This window comes from Sarcophilus harrisii, chromosome 1, assembly GCF_902635505.1.
Source record: "Sarcophilus harrisii chromosome 1, mSarHar1.11, whole genome shotgun sequence".
NCBI lineage: Eukaryota > Metazoa > Chordata > Mammalia > Dasyuromorphia > Dasyuridae > Sarcophilus > Sarcophilus harrisii.
Window position 1 is genome coordinate 299,236,119 of NC_045426.1, and position 19,626 is coordinate 299,255,744.

Genomic DNA, 19,626 nt, shown 5'->3' on the forward strand with positions numbered 1-19,626 from the left:
GTAAATAGTATGAAAGTCAAAGCCAATAAAGTTAACACTTAAAAGATCATTAGTAACTTTAAAATAGCAGTTTTAATCAACTGTTGGATTTGGAAAACAAATTGTTAAGGTTAAGAAATCAGAATGGTACAGAAGTATAGAGTTTCTAAATTGTTTTGAGAGAAGAACTATAGGGCTTACAAGCATGTTAGCATCATGTAAAATGGATTTGTGGTGTTGTTGTTCTTAAAGAATGAATACAGTTTATTGTAGGGAATGGAGGCCTCCAGGACCAAGATTACTATCTCCATGTCAAGTCAGTACCAGCTTTGTGAAGGTTCAGTTAGAAAGAGGATAGTTTTGGATGAAGGGAGAATAATTAAGAGTCTATTGGCAAATTTATTCTGCCATTTATAAATGATTAGTACTCTATCCTTGATTCCAGATTACCAGGTTTTTTTTAAAAAGTAGAGCTGTTGACTGCAGGGTTAAAAAAAAATAATGTGCCATGCATGTTGCATGATAATTAAAAAGTATTATGTATAGAGTAATTGTCTTAATAGAGACCTTTAAAATTAGCTCTTAAGTGTCTTTTTTATTTTTTAAGACTTGCAGATTATATAGCTATTTCCTAAAATATTTCTTTAACTTAAAATAATTTACTGAATTGAAATACATTTCTAGATGGATAGAGTTTTATTAACATGTAGTTTATCTTTTTATATATTAGATGGTTGACCCTACACTAGCTGAAATGGGAAAAAATCTTAATGAAGCAATGAAGATGCTAGAAGACAATCAGAGGTAGGCACCTGGAACAATGCTAAGTTTCTGGAAATCTGAAATTTTTGGCCCTGATATCCTCTTATTAGGCTTCTCATGGTATTTGGCATGTAATGCTTAATCAAAATTGCCTTTTGTGAAAGGTAAAAGATGCTCTAATTAAAAGATTTTGAAAATATATAATTTTGGTCATGAATACAATTGGCTCTCTATTTTTTAAAAGTTTCATTTCCTCAGCATTTTTATTTGAATCTATAAACAACTCTTCTTCCTCTGTATTCATTTTCTGTATGAAACCAGCAAAATCACAATCCCCATTAAGTAAAGAAAATATCTTATATTTTTTCTTTAGAAAACCAAATTTTTCTTTTAAAGGGGAGGGGGCGATAAGGGAAAGTTTGATTTCTTCCAAGTTAGATTTGCTTTAGTAATTTGAAGAGAATTTGCATAATTAAATGTTGACAGAAAGCAAAGTTAAAAATATATACATATATATTTTTAAATTAGAAAAGCAGAGGAAGAGAATGAAAAGAAGTATGCACCAAGAGATATTCCAGGACCACTCCAGGGCAGGTAGGTAGCAATGTTTGGTAGTTTCCAGTTTGTTTGATAAACTTTTTTTTAAAACCAAAATGGTCAGATCAGTAATATACATGTTTGCATTTAACAAGTGTCTAACGTAAGTTTGAATCAAGTTGTGCTGTTGTCTTTTGTGTGTGTGTATTTTTTTTTTTTTTTACATATTTCCTTATGACTCATATTGGGGAAAAAAAACCAGAACAAAGGGAAAAAATCATGAGGGGAGAAAAAAAGCAAGAAAAATTAATAAATATCGCATGTTTTCCTGAAGTGGATGGAGTTTTCCATCCAAAGTTTATTGGGATTGCCTTGAATCACTGAACCACTGAGAAGAACCAAGTCTGTCAAAATTAATCATCAGTGCTATTGTCTTGACACCAAAGTAGTAATCCTGATCCTGGAAGGTCTCAGATCCTCTTTTCTCTACAATAACCCATACTTATTCTTTACAAAAACAAAAGAACCTGTTTCAATTGACTTTGCCATCCTCTCAAGTACTCATCCTATAACTATTCTCCCTTTTTAAAACAAACTTAGAAATTTCTCTTCTGTTCACTAATTTCTCAATCCTTAAAAAAATCTATCTTCTAACACTATCAGTGGTTGATAGAGTTCTTTTAGCTGACTTTAAAGTTTTAAAGCTGTCCTTTTAAAAGATACTAATGATCTTTTAACTGCTATCTGATGGCCTTGATTTTCATTCTGTTTTACTTCTCTGCAGTTTCTGGTATTGTCAACCAACTCCTCTTCCTGAATATTTTTTCTTCCATTGGTTTTCTATTAGCCTACTAATTTGAGTTCTACTTCCTCTTAACTAATAACCTTGCCTCATCCTTCCTCCGCAAACATCATTTAGGTGCCATCAGCATTCTCCGCTCCTTGCCCTCTGTCTCACATCTGTACATGCTATCCTGTTTTATCCCACTTTCTCCAGCAAATTTCTGCCCTCTGTCATTCCCCGTTCTCACTAATCCTCAATAGTTCCCAGTCTTTTGGCTGCTTCCCTGCTACCTTCTGTCATTCCCATGTCTACCCCATCAGAATACCCTGGCCTAAATAGTCATTTCCTTCTGGCTATCATTCCTGTGTCTCTCTTTTTGACTAAACTCTGTGATAAGAACATCTGTAATCTATGATTCCACTTCTTTACTCTCACTCTCTTCTTAACTTTCTAAAGATTGACTTCCAACCTCATCATTCAACTGAAATTGCTCTCTTCATAGTTATCAGTGATCTCTTAGTAGCTAAATCTAATGGCCTTTTCTTAGTCCTCATTCTTTTTGACCTCTCTACAGCTTTGACATCGTCAAGCACCCTCTTCTTGATACTCTTTTCTCAGGTTTCTGTGGTATCCTGCTTTTCCTTGTACATTTCTAACCTCTCCTCCTTCTCTTCTTTATCTACATCCCACACTAATTCTGGTTATGTCCCAAACCTCTGTCCTGTATTTTCTTCTCTTCTCCTTCTGTATTAATTTGTGTAGTCATCTCCCTCAGCATAATTTTGCTTGGTGATCTCATCAGTTGCCATGCATTTAAATGTGTCCCATAGACATCTTAAATTCAAATTGTCTAAAACTGAACTCACTATCTTTACCCTTAAACCTTCCCACTTCCTAACTTCTGTATTATTATTAAGGGTACTTGGGTGTCATCTGTGATTCTTCCTTCTCACCTATATCCCTATATCCAGTTTATTGATTTTACTTTTAGAACATCTCTAGCATATGCCTCTTTCTCTCAGCCCCTGCTGCCATCCTGGTACAGGGCTGTCATCACTTCATACTTAGATTATTCCAGGAGCCTATCTCGTGTATCTCTATGCCAGTTCATTTTCAATTCCACTGTCATAGTGGTCTTTCAAAGGCTCAGGTCTGTCTTTCACCTTTCCCCTTATTCTGTAAACTTCATTGGCACCCTGTTATTTCCAATAGCAACTATAAAATCTTCTGTGTGATCTTTAAAGTCCTTCATGACCTGCCCCTCCCCTACCTTTACAATTGTTTACTTCCTCCCTTTCTACTACTATCTAATATTATATTTTAGCCTCCTTGCCATTCTTGTGTCCATTATTCCTTTTCTTAATTCCAAGTGTTTTCTTACTATTCCTCCATGTCTGAGTCATTCTCATTTTCTCCTGGCTTCCTTCAAGTCTTGCTGAAGTTCCACCTTCTGGCTTCCACAGAGTCCCTTAATCCTAGGATTTTCCCCTTGAAACCACCTCTAGGTTATCCTGTCTTTGTTATTGTGGCATCACCTCCATTAGACTGAACTTCTTAGAGGCAAGGACTGGCTTGCCTTTCTTGGGATTTCTAGTGTTTAACATACTGCCTGGCACATAGTGAATGCTATTGACTTGTTGATTTTATAGGATCCTTCATTGGAGAGTGTTGGTAGGAACCTGGGCCCATCTAATAAAACTCTTTAATTTTATAGATGCAAAAGTACACAGAACTTCTGCCCATGGGCTTTGACTCCATGTCTAAGAGTACACTTTTTTGACTATAGTATGCTGCTTCCTATCAGCACTACCTTATTTTCTTTTGCTGTATTATCATCAGTCTCTTATTCTTTAAATTTAGGTTTCCCCAATTCTTTGTCCTGGCTTCTTTATTCTTACTCTTTTCTCTCCATATTTCCTTCCTTGGTTGAGCATATCCATTCCCGTTTGTTCAGTTATTTCTCATATCTTTACATATGACCCTAATTTCTCTTGAGCTCCAGTTCCACACCATCAATGTCTTGATGGATATCTCTACTAGTTCAATGGCAACTTGAACTCAGCATTTCTCAGATGGAACTCATTGTCTATCCCCTTTTTAGATCTTCCTCCAAATTTCCTTTCTCTGGAAGGCACTAAATCACCCCTGTTGGCAACTTCATAGTCATCTTGGACTCTTTGTTTTCTTCCCTGTCTCTAATCATGTATCAGAGCTTGTCTGTTCTACTTTGTGACATTTCTGATAATCATTACACTCACTCTGATAATCATAGCTTTTTTTCACTCACATTTCTTAACTACCCTATTTGAGAGTATTTCCTGCTTAGATCACTATATCAGCTTCCTTAATTCTCTCAATTTGCAATCTCTCCTTTTTCTAATCCATCTTCAGTACAACAGCCAAAATAATCTCTCTAAAGGAAAGGTCACATTGTGTTACTCAGTGTTTTCTTATTATCTTTATGATAAAATCAAACTCCTCGAGCCTGATTTTTTACATACCTTCAAAATCTGTTTCCAGCATGTCCCTCCAGGGTTAATTCATCTCACTCCTTATCATCCATGCAATTCTAGCTATATTATAAATTTGTTACCATATCATGTCCTCCTATCTCTACCTTGGTTCAATCGGTCCCCTTTTTTTGGAACCTACTCTATTCTTACCTCTGCTTCTTAAAATCCATAGCCTTCAAGACTTAACTCATAGGTCTTCTGATCTTGACATCTTTCCAAGATATTTTTTCCCCTCCTCAAATTAACTTTTCTGTGTACATAATGGCATTTTCTTCCTTTCTTTCCCTTCCCCAGAATGTAAATTCATCAAAATTCATTTCTTTTTTTTCTTTTTTTTTTAATCCCCCATAATCTAGCATATTTCCTTGTACACAATAAGTGCATTATAATTTTTTATTGAATTAAATACAAAAACCAGTACAATCTCACAAATCAAATGTATTAAGTGAATTTTTAATATGAAATGGCCTTTATTTACCTTGACTGAAATGTATATTTTTATTTGATTGGCCTGAAGGAAAGTTATTTTGAAAGATTTATTGGAGAATGTTGTTTTGTTTTGTTTTAGGTTTTTTTGGTTACTGAAATATAGCTAACGAAAGAAACTTCTGTGATTTTTTCATTGGAAGAATCTATATCTAAAATAAGCATGAGGAGTTTTAAAGAAAAGCCAATAAAGTAAATGGCCAACATAATGTAATTGATTCAGTCAAGCAAACTTTTTACCTGTCATAATTATAATAATAGTTTACACTTATAGCAGTCTTACCACGTACCAGGAACTGTACTAAAAATAAACACTTTACAATTATTATTTCATTTGGTCCTCACACCAGTGCTGGGCGAGTAGGTACTATTATTATCCCCATTTTATAGATAAGGAAACTGAGGTAACAGGTTAAATTTTTTGTTTAAGATCATATTACTAGTATGTGTTCAAGGTACATTTGAAATCAGGTCTTATTGACTCCAAGCATGCACTGTGAACTTAAAACCTTTCACCAAAAGGCAAATCATTAAAATAGCTATCTGGCTTGCTGGTGAGAAAAAACCATCTTTTCACAGATGGTTTCCAAATCTGTTTTAAGAGCAAACCTCTCCTGCCCCAAGATGATTTGCTTGCGCTAAGCCTAACTTTATTTTTCTTTTATAACTCAAAACTTGCTAATAGGAAAGTAAATAGTACAGCTCCCTTAAAGAGTACTTTAATCCAAATATGAATATGCATATAAGATACAGAAGAAGGGGATGGATAGAGAGAGAGAGAAAAAGGGAGGGGGAGGAGGAGGGAAATGAGCAAGTTAAATTAAAAAAATTTAATTCTTTGTGAAACCCAGTAGTAGTAACTTTGATGTTTTCTTTTCTATCAAACTCAGTACCAGTCAGGTTTGTTATTGAAAACATCTTAATTAGGAAACTCTACTCTATTCTGCTCTCTACTCTAGATTCCTACAGAGGAAAAAAAAAAGGGTTTCAAGTATGTATAGATCTGATACCTGCAGCAGATATTAGCAAGAATTTTTAAAAGAATCTCGTGCTCTGAATAAGACATATGATATATATAAATGCACTTGTCAACAGGTGTTGGTACCTAGTCAGCCTTTAGCTTTGCAGACCCAAAGAGGTGGTGTTTAGGAACTTTTTTTGAAAGATAAATATCTTCAAGTTTCACAGCTAAGATAAAAGAAACAGTAAGTTCCTCTCTGGGAGGTGAAAGATGCCTATAATCCAAATGTGAATGAGACTTTTATAGAAGGGCCAGTTGATATTACTAGGTTTTTTAAGCAAATTGTGTTCATTAGTGTTTATATCTACAAAGTCCACAAAATTATATAAAATAGTTGTTCTCCTTGACTATATTTTGTAGATGATTGGAGTATATATATATTTTTTTTATTTAATAGCCTTTTATTTACAGGATATATACATGGGTAACTTTACAGCATTAACAATTGCCAAACCTCTTGTTCCAATTTTCACCTCTTACCCCCACCCTCCCTAAATGGCAGGATGACCAGTAGATGTTAAATATATTAAAATATAACTTAGATACACAATAAGTATACATGACCAAAACATTATTTTGCTGTACAAAAAGAATCAGACTCTGAATTATTGTACAATTAGCTTGTGAAGGAAATCAAAGATGCAGGTGTGCATAAATATAGGGATTAGAGATTCAATGTAATGGTTTTAGTCATCTCCCAGAGTTCTTTTTCTGGGTATAGCTAGTTCAGTTCATTACTGCTCCATTAGAAATGATTTGGTTGATCTCGTTGCTGAGGATGGCCTGATCCATCAGAACTGGTCATCATCTAGTATTGTTGTTGAACTATATAATGATCTCCTGGTCCTGCTCATTTCACTCAGCATCAGTTCGTGTAAGTCTCTCCAGGCCTTTCTGAAATCATCCTGTTGGTCATTTCTTACAGAACAGTAATATTCCATAATTTTCATATACCACAATTTATTCAGCCATTCTCAACTGATGGACATCCATTCAGTTTCAGTTTCTAGCCACTACAAAAGGGCTGCCACAAACATTCGTGCACATACAGGTCCCTTTCCCTTCTTTATAATCTCTTTGGGATATAATCCCAGTAGTAACACTGCTGGATCAAAGGGTATGCACAGTTTGATAACTTTTTGAGCATAGTTCCAAACTACTCTCCAAAATGGTTGGATTCGTTCACAACTCCACCAACAATGAATCAATGTCCCAGTTTTCCCACATCCCCTCGATTGGAGTATATTTGTAAAAATACTTGATTCAGTAATGCTGGTGTACATTTTTATTTTTCAATAAAATAATAAATTTTAATAATAAATAATTAATAAAAATAATACTTAGCCAGGAAATTAACTGATTTTAGTTAGCTAACTTCCAGAGTCAACCAACTTTACAATTTCACATTTGTTTTTTTTTAAAGATATGTACTGTATCTGAACAAAATATAGTCTTTCTTTTGCAGCTACGTTATTAAAAATATTATCATACTAATTTTGGAGGCTAGTGGCAGGGGTGGGGAGAGAAGAGATACATCTTTTCCTCCCCATCCATTTTCTGTTTCTTTTTCTCTAGTGGGCAAGATATGGTGAGCATTCTCCAGTTGGTTCAGAACCTTATGCATGGAGATGAAGATGAGGAGCCCCAGTGTTCTCGGTATTGGTTAACTAGTACATTTACCACTTTGTTCTTATCCATAGCAATTGTTGGATTTGAGGGTGTTCTAAAAATTATAAAAGTTATTTCATTTAGTATAGTATATCTTATTTGAAAATCCCACACTTTTTTCTTTTCAAATTGACATTTGCATGGTTCAGCTATAGTTTTTGTAAATAGTTAAGACTTCTGATTATAAAAGCCAATTGTTAAACTTGTTAATTTTCACAAGTTGATATCTTAGACTGGTGAATTGGAGTCACAATATAGCTGATAAATTAATTTTGACTGACTTTGTGATTGCTACTATTTGTTGCAGGAAAGCGGCCATCCACATTGTGATCCATTTTTGTTTTTAATAAAAAGCTATTATTTTCTTTTTCTTTAGAAACTATTGTAAATTGTTATATAAAGTTACTTGAAACAAGGAATTCTTCCTGGCCCACTGATTCTGTTTTTTCCATTTGTTTTCAAAGAACTATATTGTCAAACATTCCATAGTTTTAGATAAGCTAATGTTTTCCAGTTTTTAAATTGAAAAAAAATAAACCCTAAATAAACCCTGTCATGCTATAATACCATATATTCAGTAAGCTTTGTATATAGTAGATATTTAATAAGTGTTCAACTAGTGAATAAAATGTTTAGTTGATTATATATAATAAAGTTATTTTAATAATGTATTTGGGTAAGAGAAAAGGTAAAAATGAAATAGATTGGACATCATCTTTCAATATTCTCTAAAGCTCTTTTCCATAATATATCTGTATTCCATTGTATACTGATTAATATCTGCCTCCTGTTGCATGCGACAGATTTAACCTATGACCCAGAAGCATCCTTGGAAAATTGCGTGGCAAAGTTAGGATTCTAATAAATGTGTTTCAAATTTGTATTTCTTTTTCAATAGACTCCAAAATGTTGGAGAACAAGGGCATATGGCTTTGTTGGGACATAGTCTGGCAGCATATATTTCAGTACTGGATAGAGAGAAGCTGAGAAAACTTACAACTAGAATACTTTCAGATACCACATTATGGCTTTGCAGACTTTTCAGGTAAGGACATTTCTACCTGTCTGTTAAACTATCTTACAAATGTGCATTTAAAAAGAAAAATAATAATAATGATCTAGATTCTAATATATTCTTCATCAAATTATTTTATCTCAATTGAACTCTACTTAAAATTTACCTGCAGGTTTTTGTTACAAGTAAGCGTAAGTATTATGAAATTAAAACTTGTTTGTAATGAGGTGATAATTTTGATAAGAAATTTACAGTTGTCATCGGAGTCAATTGACTAATTGAAATAAGAGTAGTTTTATAGTTTAATTTGATTTGTCCTGGGAAAATATCACTTCAAGGTATTACTAATATTTTTTTTCACATGATACCTTTTTATTTTAATAGCACCACTTACCACTACTGCTTTCTAACTTGGGAAGGTTGGGGGAAAAAAAGGATTACTATATCAGGATTGAACCTGATATAGAAAATAGCCAGTCCATTTGATACTGTAGTACTTCTTGAGATGTCCTCTTAGTGAAACTATCAAGTTTGTATGTAGGAGAGCTTTGATTCAGTTATCTGGGCTTCACCTTAATATAGAATAAGGAACGGGGGAGGGGGAATCATTCTCTTCAAACTTTTATGTACCTATTTGTTTCAGGAATTTCTGTTATTATGACATTAGGGGGAAATTTCTGAACTAAGGTAAAAAGTAAGAAATGTCTGAGATCATTTTCTTTCAGGTATGAAAATGGCTCTGCCTATTACCATGAAGATGACCGTGAGGGCCTCTTAAAGATCTGTAGGCTTGTTATTCATACGCGCTATGAAGACTACACAGTGGAAGGATTCAATGTATTATATAATAGGCAACCTGTTATATATATTAGTGCTGCATGTAGGCCTGGCCTGGGCCAATTCCTTTGTAATCAGGTAAGATATATTAAGATTGAAATTTTAGGTAGATGCAAATGTTATTTTCTGTATTGGAGCTTGCTAAATTTGCTGGTTTTCTCCATTTGGGAGAAACTGGCTTAGTTTTAGGCTTCCTGAAGAAAATTCACTTCAATAAACATCTCACAGAGTTGTTCTGTGGTGTATAAAATTTTGGGAAAATATAGTAAATTGTAAAATGTTTATAAATATGTATTATTAGTACTAATACTATTATTCTGACAACTACTACAACTATTTCTGCCACTTTTTTATGACAGATACTGGGGTTTTTATAAGCGTGACCCTATTTTCATAAAAGTTAATTTAATAAGGGAATTTGACAGAAATATATTCTGTGATAATTCATATGTTAATCATATGAAATGTAAAAAAAGGTCCATGTGAGGTCCAAGATGAGAAAAGGCCTTTCTAATTAGGGAACTTAAAGAAGAATTCATAGAGGAGGTAATATTTGAATTAGGCTTTAAAGACTTGGTGAAGCTGGAAGTAAAATATTCTAGGTAGAAGGAGTATGGCAAGTTTAAGGTATGTAAAATGAATAATCAAATTGGTTTGATCAGAGACTATGTGAAAGGGAAGAATGTAAAAAGAATGTAGAAAAATAGGATAGTACCAAATTGTAGAAGATTTTGAAAACCAGGTTAAATAATTTTGAACTTTACAGGTAGATAGGTATTGCAGGGTTTTGAGCAAAGGAATGAGATGACCAGATCTATGCATAATTAATTTGCCAGATATTAATATAGAGAATGGCTTTGAATGGAAAAGATTTGAGAAGGAAAGACCTATTAGAAAATCTTTTATTCCAAGCACTGATAATGAAGGCCTATAAGAAGGTGGTAGCAGTATGAATGGCGAGGAGTTGACAGATGTGAAAATTGTTGTGGAAGTGTAATCAGCAAAATTTGTAACTGATTGAATATTAGAAGAGAGTAAAAGAGAAGAGTTAAAATCAACATGCTAAATGGTGGTACTAGTGATAGAAACTGGAAAGTCAGAAGAAGATGTTATGGGAAAGTTCATTTTATGACATGCTGAGTTTGAGTTATAAGTGGAATATGGAGGTGACTTGTAAAAATTTGGAGATGTAGGAATGGAGACCCAGAGAAATATTAAATCTAGAGATAAAGATATGTGAGCATCACTTATCCAGAAGTGATAGTTGAAGCAATGAGAAGGAATAAGATTGCACAGAATAGCTATAGAGAGAAAAAAGAAAAGAGCCAAAGAAAGGACTTTGAAAAATCCAACTTGTTGAATTGAGAAGAAAAACCAGAAAAGGAACTGGTAAAGGTATATAAGAAGGGAAACTGGATTGATAATGGTCAGAGAAGGATGAGGGATGAAGGAGAACTAATAAACCTAGCAAATGAAGAAGTCATTGGGACTTCTTATAGAAAACTTTTTTTAAAAAAACAGTTTATTGATGCCTTTTGTTTTTACATCATAGTCTTTTCTGGATATAGGTCTCCCTTCCCTCCAAATCCCAATATTAACTCTATTGTTTTCTTTGCCATCTGTGTAGAAATATTTTCCCAAGAAGTTTTACTTTGGAGGGAAAGAGAGAGATAGAATGGTAACTGAGTAAGTCAGAATGGTCAAAGAAGACTATTCTTTTAGGATTACCAAAGATTGATCACATTTATAAGCAAATGGGGATAAGCCATCAGAAAATGGTGGAGTTGAGATTTATGAATGAGAGAGAAAAACTATAGCCAGGTCTCAAGATCTCAGAGGAGATGGGATCAAAGACATCAGTAGAAGGATTTACTTCAACATACTGAGGTTGCATTGTCCTCTGAGAAATGAGAAAAGGAGAAGTAAATGATAATGAGTGGAAAGTTGTGAACAATGGAGGAAGATCCTGTTAGATGTCCTCATTCTTTTCAGTGAAAAAAGACCAGGTTATCAGCTTGAAGTGTGGGGAAGGAAAGTGTTTAAGTTTTTAAATAGTCTGATGTAGCAATGAAATAGGTAATCAATAAGAGTAAAGGAGAAATGTTGTAAAGCATTGTTGAATATCCAGATGAAGTTTAGTGTCTTTATTCTAAGTATAAATCAGCTTGATTTCTGTGACTGTTCAGTGGAGATGAATAATAGCTATAGAGAATGAAGTGGCGGAAGTTTAGAGTTATGAGTGAAGATTACTAGGAAGGAAGCAAAAGATGGTTGGAGATGGAGCTGGGCTTTTTAGAGTGGTTGTGTATGTAGATGGAATCTAGGTTGGTTATGGTGACAAGAATGTTATCTTGTTGGAGATGGACTGGAATAAAAAACAGACAGTCCATCAAATATCATCATGAGAACAAAGAGCAGGTTTATTGTAAGGACAGGAAGTTGTAATAAGAGAATAAAATTTTTTTGAGTTTGCTATCTTTAAGGCAAACCATTTCCAAGAGATACGCGGGTCTGAAGTGTAACCATTCCCATATTGTGACTAAAGTGAATTGTTTAGAAAGAGGATTTAAGATACAAAGTTGGGTAATTGTAGAGTCTGAATATTAAAAGGAGACATGAAAGTTAATATTGAAATTTTTGAAAGTGTTAACAGGATATATGATAGAAAGGAATGCCAGATGCCCTATCAGTAGTAAGGAAATTGATAGTAACCAGGAGATTGGTAGGTGGCAGCAATGGGCATATCTTTTAATCTAAACTCATGTTTATTGCTGCTACTTTAAATGTAGTAATATATAGGAGGCTGTTGACATAGTGTTAATTCACAAATGATGCTTAGGAAAAATAAGAAGAATCTAAAATTTCCCAAGAAAAATTGCTCAGGGATAATTTTTTACTTTATTTGTGAAACTTTTCATTGTATTTTCTAAATAGACAGACCTTTAAAAGTTCTTGTTCCTTTTTAAATTAGATTATTTTAGGTTTCTGGACTGAGAACCTGTACCTTCTTAATTTCTCTGAGAGATTTTCTCTTTTTTGTGTGTCAAAGAGAAAGGGATAAAGCATTGTTTAGGACTTTATACATAGAATTTTTCAAATGGAAATTGTGACTTTTCTCAGAGCTCTAATCACTGGGTACTCTATTTGATGGTCTCTTAAGGAAGTGAGTAATAACATGGACATTTCTGATTCAAAAATTATTAAATAAAAGTTTTATCCCTGCAGCTTGGCTTACCTTTATCCTGCTTGTGTCGTGTACCTTGTAATACTATGTTTGGATCCCAACATCAGATGGTAAGTTTAAAGAGTCTTTAATCAATTAATTTTGAAGAATAGTAATGAATCTTGTTTTGAAACTTTGTCTACACGATAGTTTTTCCACTAGGTTTCCATACTTTTTTTGGCTTATCAACTATAATTTTTATTTATATACTATCTCTTTTTATTCATACCTGAAAAAGTCAACATTTGGGTGACTAAGGCTTCCTTCTCTGCTTGTGTATATTTATGAAGAACTCATGATTCTTAAGAATTCTTGACTTTTTATTTTTAAAAACTAAGATTCCTATATTACTAGAACATGGGAGATCAAATTAGTGTGGTTATTTCCTTCAAAAAGTCTGTGGAGTTTAAAAAAAAAATTGTCAGCTCTGAAAGACTTAGGAACTCTTATCAATACAATAATTAACACTATTTGAAGTAATTAATGAATGCTTACAGCCAAACATTGGGGCTGTGAATTTAGGATATAGAATGAGACATTATTTTAGATATATTTTTTAGTCATTTTGGGAATTTGTTTTGCTTTACTACTCATATTTGCTAACAGTATTTTGTTTTTCTTTTTTTTTCCCCATGGATAGGAGATGTAACAGATAAATACTTGAAATAATTTTTAAAATACTAACATTATTAATGAGTTAGCAAGCATGATGGCTTAAAATTAAATTTCTTAGTTCTGATCTTTGAAGTATATCCTCCTGTTTCTTAGAAGTGAATTCTAAAACTAAACATTAACTAACTTGTTAGAACAGATTTTTTTAAAGGTAGTTTTATTATTCATCTCACTTGCCTCAGTGAAGTAGTCCAGAGAAATTATCCTGACTGTATTCCTTGGAAAATTATTCTCTTGTAGCTGTATTTTTTACTTATCTAGCATTTATTATTTCTTCATTATTCAGTGTCTTACAGAAAAAAACAAAAAAAATTATTTCTATATTAATTCTCTGATTTTCAAAAAGAAATAAAAAAAGCCTCCATTAGTCCTTCATTCCTTCCATTGCTTCCTCCATTCTTATGGAGGAAGCATTAAGAATTTAGTCATAGTATTAACTTTAAGAATGCTATCTTCCATTTTAAAATCTGTAGTTCTCTAATTCTGCAACTTTTCTGTTCTGTGCCTAATTTTTGGTTCTTTTGTGTGTGTGTGTGTGACAGGATGTTGCTTTATTGGACAGACTAATTAAAGATGATATGGAGAATGAAAAACTGCCCCTATTGCTTGTTGCAAATGCTGGTAGGTATTTCAAATTCAAGGCTTCCATTTTGAATATATGAATAAATAAATGTTGCTGATTTTTAGGTATTGAATAATAGTAGCAAGTATTTTATGTAGTGTTTTTAGTTTTGTAAAGCAGTTTAAAACTATTATTTTGTTTTACTCTCATAATGATCCTGAAATATAGGTACAGTCATTATACCCATTTAGAGATGAGGAAATTGAGGCAGAGATTAAGTAGCTTGCCCATGACCACAAAGCAAGTAAGTGTCTGAGGTTGAATTTGAACTCAGGTTTTCATGACTTCACTAATATGCTATTCACCACATGTCTTAGATGCCTTAAAAAACATGATATACTGAGTGTATATGATGAGTCTACATTAGAATTTCAATGAGAAAAACAATATTTAGGATATATTATTATGTAACTATTTTGGTCACATTTGTTAACACGTCTGGGAGATAACATAAATTCTCCCAAATGTGAACCCCAAATTTAGAGAGCTTCACAGAAAAATAAGAAATAATTTGTAATCACAAGGATTTAGACTTCTGTTAAAAATGTGTGCAAATTAGAATATAATAGATACACTAAATATCAAAGTACTTCTAATATTCAGAGGAGAAAGATTACTTGCATATTGGGATATCAATACAGACTTTGTGGAGGAGTGATATTTGCAGTTTGACATTAAATGATGGTTATTCAGCAAGCAGAAGTTGATTTAGTGAAGACAAGGAGTCCATTTTCTCCTTTAGTCAATTCAAACTTAATCTAAGTGGACCATTCTGCAGACTTTCCCTTCCCTTCATAGAGCTCTGATGACCCCCTCAGTATTTTGCAGAGGGGCTTCAGTGCAGCCTATGGTTCCCTTGGTTTCAGTTCTTGGAGCATCTGAGGTTGGACTTAGTTCCTCTCTTCCTCTACCCTCTATCCCCCACTCCCCACCCCTTCCTGGGAGTTGGATCCAGTGTTGGGATCCTGCTGACATAACCTGCCTTTCCCCCTCAAGTCTGCCAAATTTGCATAATGTGAATTTATAGAAAACCAGAATTGTATGTGTAAGGAAATTTGAGGTAAGGGACAAAAGTGAGATGTATTTGAGAAGCTACTGTCTAGTTTGACTAGAACACAGAGTACTTGAAAGAATGAAATGTGAGAAAAAACTACAGTAACAAATCAGAGCCCAATTTTGAATGCCAAGCTGAGAAGTTTGTCTAATGAATATAAACCCTTTGAGGACAAGTACTGATTCATTTTGTCTTTGTATATCTAGAATTAATCACTGCTTTGTATATAATAAGTACTTAATAGATGTTTAAATTGAGTCTTAATGACTTTAGGGAGCCTCTTATCCTTTAAACCAGGAAATGATTTCTTGAGCTATATATCAGGAAGATTAATCTGAAGTAGTGTGTGGTAAGATAGATTGGCAGGATAGGGATAATGGATAGAAAGTTATAGAATACTCAGAATTTTAGTATCATAAATTTAGAGATGAAATGGTCCTTAGAGATTATCTCATTCATTCCCTCTTTTTGCAGATGAGGAAGTTGAGACCCTATGGAGGGGCCTACTTGGTCCCAGGTTTTGTGGGTAGTCATAGATTTAGAGTTGGAAGGTCTCTTCATCCTAAAACCACTACTCTTTCTCTTTTATCAGGACAACCTGAAATGGGTTGCATACTTCAAAAAGAAGTAATTAATTTAGGAGAGTTTGTGGAAATAAAGGTAATAGAACTGGTTGAATGATTGGCTATGAAAGGAAAAGGAGGAGTCAAATATAATTCTATATTGAGTTTAAGTGACTAGGGAGATGGTGGTCAGATTAGCAGAATAAGGAAGTTAGAGAAGAGAGAAAGATCATGTTTTTGATTTTGACTTAGGACATCCTGATAGAAACGTTCAATAGACGTTAAGAAATATGGTCCTATAGTTCAGGATGGTATTACATAGATAATATAGAAATCATAGTTGAAAAGTCTTCCCCATTGAAGACTTTGATTTTGGCTCTCTTTGTTTTCTTTTAATTTGGTGCTCTCAATTGCTCCCACAGCCTCATAAGTCTTAATTCTAGCCCTGGATAGAAGAGATAATATCAGCTGATTATTATGAGTATAGAGAAGAGAAAAGAGCCAAGAATAATGGAGAATATTATATTGTTTTTGAAGAGATTATATAAGTATGTAAGAAAAATTAATAGAGGTGTTGAGGTTGGGAAGGAATCCTGAAAGGTTGGGGGTCACAGACCTATATTGCAGGTGTCTCAAACGAATTTGCAGGCTTGAACCCATGTCTAAGTTAAGGAGCAAAGTTTATTGTAATTGTAATGCCACTTGAAGTGGTCTAAATTCCAAGAGAATTTAGCAAAGGAACAGAAGCAAGGAGACACATTTATCTAGTCCTTCATGTTACTGATATGCTCATTTTATAGCCTAGGGGTAGAACCAAGGTCTCAAGAATTTGGTTATTACTGACCAACAGACAGGATTTGTTTGTTGACAGATTGTTAGAACAGGAATTTCAGGATCATTAATATATCCTCCCTAAAGTCTGAGGGAAGGAATATTATATTCCTAGTCCAGAGGACTTTTATAATCATTGACAGAACAATAGCATTCTTAGGTCAGAGAGCCTCGGGATCCGTTTCCAAAGCTCAATTTTTTCTAAATCTAAATACGATTACAATCTCATTCTCTAAATGAGGTTTAGAATCACTAACAGAACAGAAGCCCCCTAAAATTATTGTTATCTCCCCTAGAAGCTATATTATATCAGAGGGAATATTTAAAATATCTAAGAGAACGAGTTTAGACAAACCTAGTATTACTAATTATAAATGTTTTCTTACCTATTTATTCCAGTAGATCTCTTAAGAACTTTTATTAGGTGACTTCTGTTAACCTAATTTTAGTTACTATATATGTAAGAATAGCTAGTTTTTATATGGCATTTTAAAATTTACAAAGCATTTTGCATTATCTTATTTGAACTTCATAACAGCTTTATAAAGTAGGTACAATACATGTCATTTCCATTTTCGTGATATGGAAACTAGAGATTCAAATAAATTAAATGACTTGCCCATGTATAGGAAGTGTTAGAAACAGAATTTAAGGTATTACTGACTGCTCCAACACTTGATTCATTAGAAAGTATGCATTTCTTTTTAAATGTTTTAGAATTCAGACTTTTCACAAATTGCTTAAATGCTGTACTTCCTCCTAGTAAATAATAATAGTAGCTCTTAAGTAACGTTAAATAGATTTGAAAGCCTCATGATTTCAAATAGTGAAGTATTAGTCTTTCTGGAGGAAAATTTTGTTGCTGAAGTTTATATAAAATTTTGTATAACTTTGTGTGTGTATATATACATATGCTTTGTATAACTTGAAATATACTATGTTAAATTTGGGCTAACAGTCTTAATTATTATTGAAGAAATAAGAGGAGATATTGGTTATTAGCAGGTAGTTATTATAATTGATCAGTATTAATTAAAAATAAAGAATCAGAATTTTAACAGGTTATTTTTCCTTCATTGTAGGTACCCCAGGAGCAGGACACACAGATAAGCTGGGACGTTTGAAAGAACTTTGTAACCAGCATAATATGTGGCTCCATGTGGAAGGGTAAGTAGAATAAACTCCTTGAAGCCTTGCTTAATAGTTTATTCAGAAGAAAGACATCTTCCCTACCAATTTGTAATGATACAAAATAAAATATACAAAGGTATTTTTTCATTTCTCTAGGCAAGAAAAGAAATTTGAAAGACTTTCTATAAAGATAACACCATTCTAATTTTATCCATCATGGGAGAAAAAAATTTGATTAAAATTCATTTTCAAGGTTTTGTCTAAAGCGTGAGTTTTTAAGTCTTTTTGGTGTGTCATGGCAGTGTGGTGAACTCAAAATAATGACTTTATATAAATTAAATCATTCTTCTTGTAAAGTTACAAGGAATAAACTGATAGTTGTTTAAGCCAACAACGGACAAGAAAAGGTGTTTGTTCTTTAAGAAATAAGCTATATAATTGGTTGGTAAATTTCTATTTTCTTTTTCAGAGTGAATTTAGCAACTTTGGCATTAGGCTACATTTCCTCTTCAGTACTGGTATGTTATTTTACTAAATGATGAAAGAAAAGAAGTCAGCCCCTTAAAAAGAGTTTTCCCTTTAATAATTACTATTGTCTGCCTCTTGACCTTTTTTAATGGAGAGGTTTTAAATTTTAAACTCTGACTCCGGATAAATAGCAATGAATTCTTCTCTTCTTGGTAGGCTGCAACCAAATGTGACAGTATGACTCTGACTCTGGGCCCATGGCTAGGCTTACCAGCTGTTCCCGCAGTAACACTTTACAGGCATGAAGATCCCTCTTTGGTAAGCTTATTTACATGGTCAGTTTTTAAAATGCTATTTAGGTGCTAGGAACTTTCAAAAATTAAAATCCAGAGAATTCCTGTTTATGGTTTATTTAGAAACAAGAACTGTAAAACAAACTCCATTTAGGTTATTTTCTAACACTTAATTTTGTATTTTATTGATAATGTGTTGAATATTGTTATGGATTCTCATATAATAATTTTTTTTCCTTTAGTCACTGGTTGCAGGGCTTACATCAAGTCAACCGGTGGAGAAACTTCGTGCCTTACCACTGTGGTTATCTTTACAGTACTTGGGACTTGATGGGATTGTGGAAAGAATCAAACGTGCCTCTCAGTTGGTGAGTTGATTCCTTAAGATCAATTAGGTCAGAGGACAGTTAGGTAGCATAGTGTATAGAGTACCAGCCGTGAAGTCAGGAGGACCTGAGTTCAAATTTGGCCTCAGACATTTAACATTTCCTAGCTGTGTGACCCTGGGCAAGTCATTTAATCCCATTTGCCTCAGGGGGAGGAAAAAAAAAGATTAATTAGGTCTCTCAATTCTCAAACTTAATAATAACTGCTCATATAATGCATTTTCAGTTTTATAAAATTCAGTTTTCTCAACAAGCCTGTAAAATGGGGAGCACAGATATTATTGAGAAGTGATCACACATCTAGGAAGTGCAGAACTTGGGCCTTCAGCCCTGCTTGTCTTGCTTCCAAGTGCAGTGTTCATTTCTCTATGTCATGCTCCTTGCAGTGAGAACAGTGTATTTCATTCAAATGTCTTCCATTCAGTAATTTAATTTGAATATAGATTTACATGTAACCAACCAAAAAAGATCCCCTTTGTGAGCATATGAACATTTTTAATAGATGAAAACAGATTGTGGATGTTCTTGATGTTCATTTTGAAAGGGGAATTTAGCTTGAAAAATATGAAAAAGAAGTCCTCCTTATTCTGACTTACTGTTAGGTAGGAGTTATGGTTTAACAAACACACATTTAGTGTCTCTTGTCCCCAATGTTTCTTACTGGTTACTAGAAATACAAAAGAAGAAAACTAAACAGTTTCTGCTCAGAAAATTTATAATCCTCTTGGGGTATTCAAGCAGATTTCCTATGAGATAGCCTGTGTGAGAAACCAAGATAAGA

General features: G+C 33.4%; 1 protein-coding gene across 1 annotated transcript in view; it reads left to right on the forward strand.

Annotated features, from left to right (window-relative positions):
- Positions 1 to 19,626, forward strand: part of PDXDC1 (pyridoxal dependent decarboxylase domain containing 1) — a 58,226-nt gene that overhangs the window by 19,175 nt on the left and 19,425 nt on the right. Inside the window, exons 2-12 of the mRNA XM_003761681.4 lie at positions 710 to 783; positions 1,270 to 1,335; positions 7,658 to 7,738; positions 8,649 to 8,795; positions 9,491 to 9,680; positions 12,828 to 12,896; positions 14,040 to 14,118; positions 17,650 to 17,734; positions 18,168 to 18,216; positions 18,383 to 18,484; positions 18,702 to 18,827. Coding sequence (XP_003761729.3) covers positions 710 to 783; positions 1,270 to 1,335; positions 7,658 to 7,738; positions 8,649 to 8,795; positions 9,491 to 9,680; positions 12,828 to 12,896; positions 14,040 to 14,118; positions 17,650 to 17,734; positions 18,168 to 18,216; positions 18,383 to 18,484; positions 18,702 to 18,827 — 1,068 coding nt within the window. The remainder of the gene's footprint in view (positions 1 to 709; positions 784 to 1,269; positions 1,336 to 7,657; positions 7,739 to 8,648; positions 8,796 to 9,490; positions 9,681 to 12,827; positions 12,897 to 14,039; positions 14,119 to 17,649; positions 17,735 to 18,167; positions 18,217 to 18,382; positions 18,485 to 18,701; positions 18,828 to 19,626) is intronic.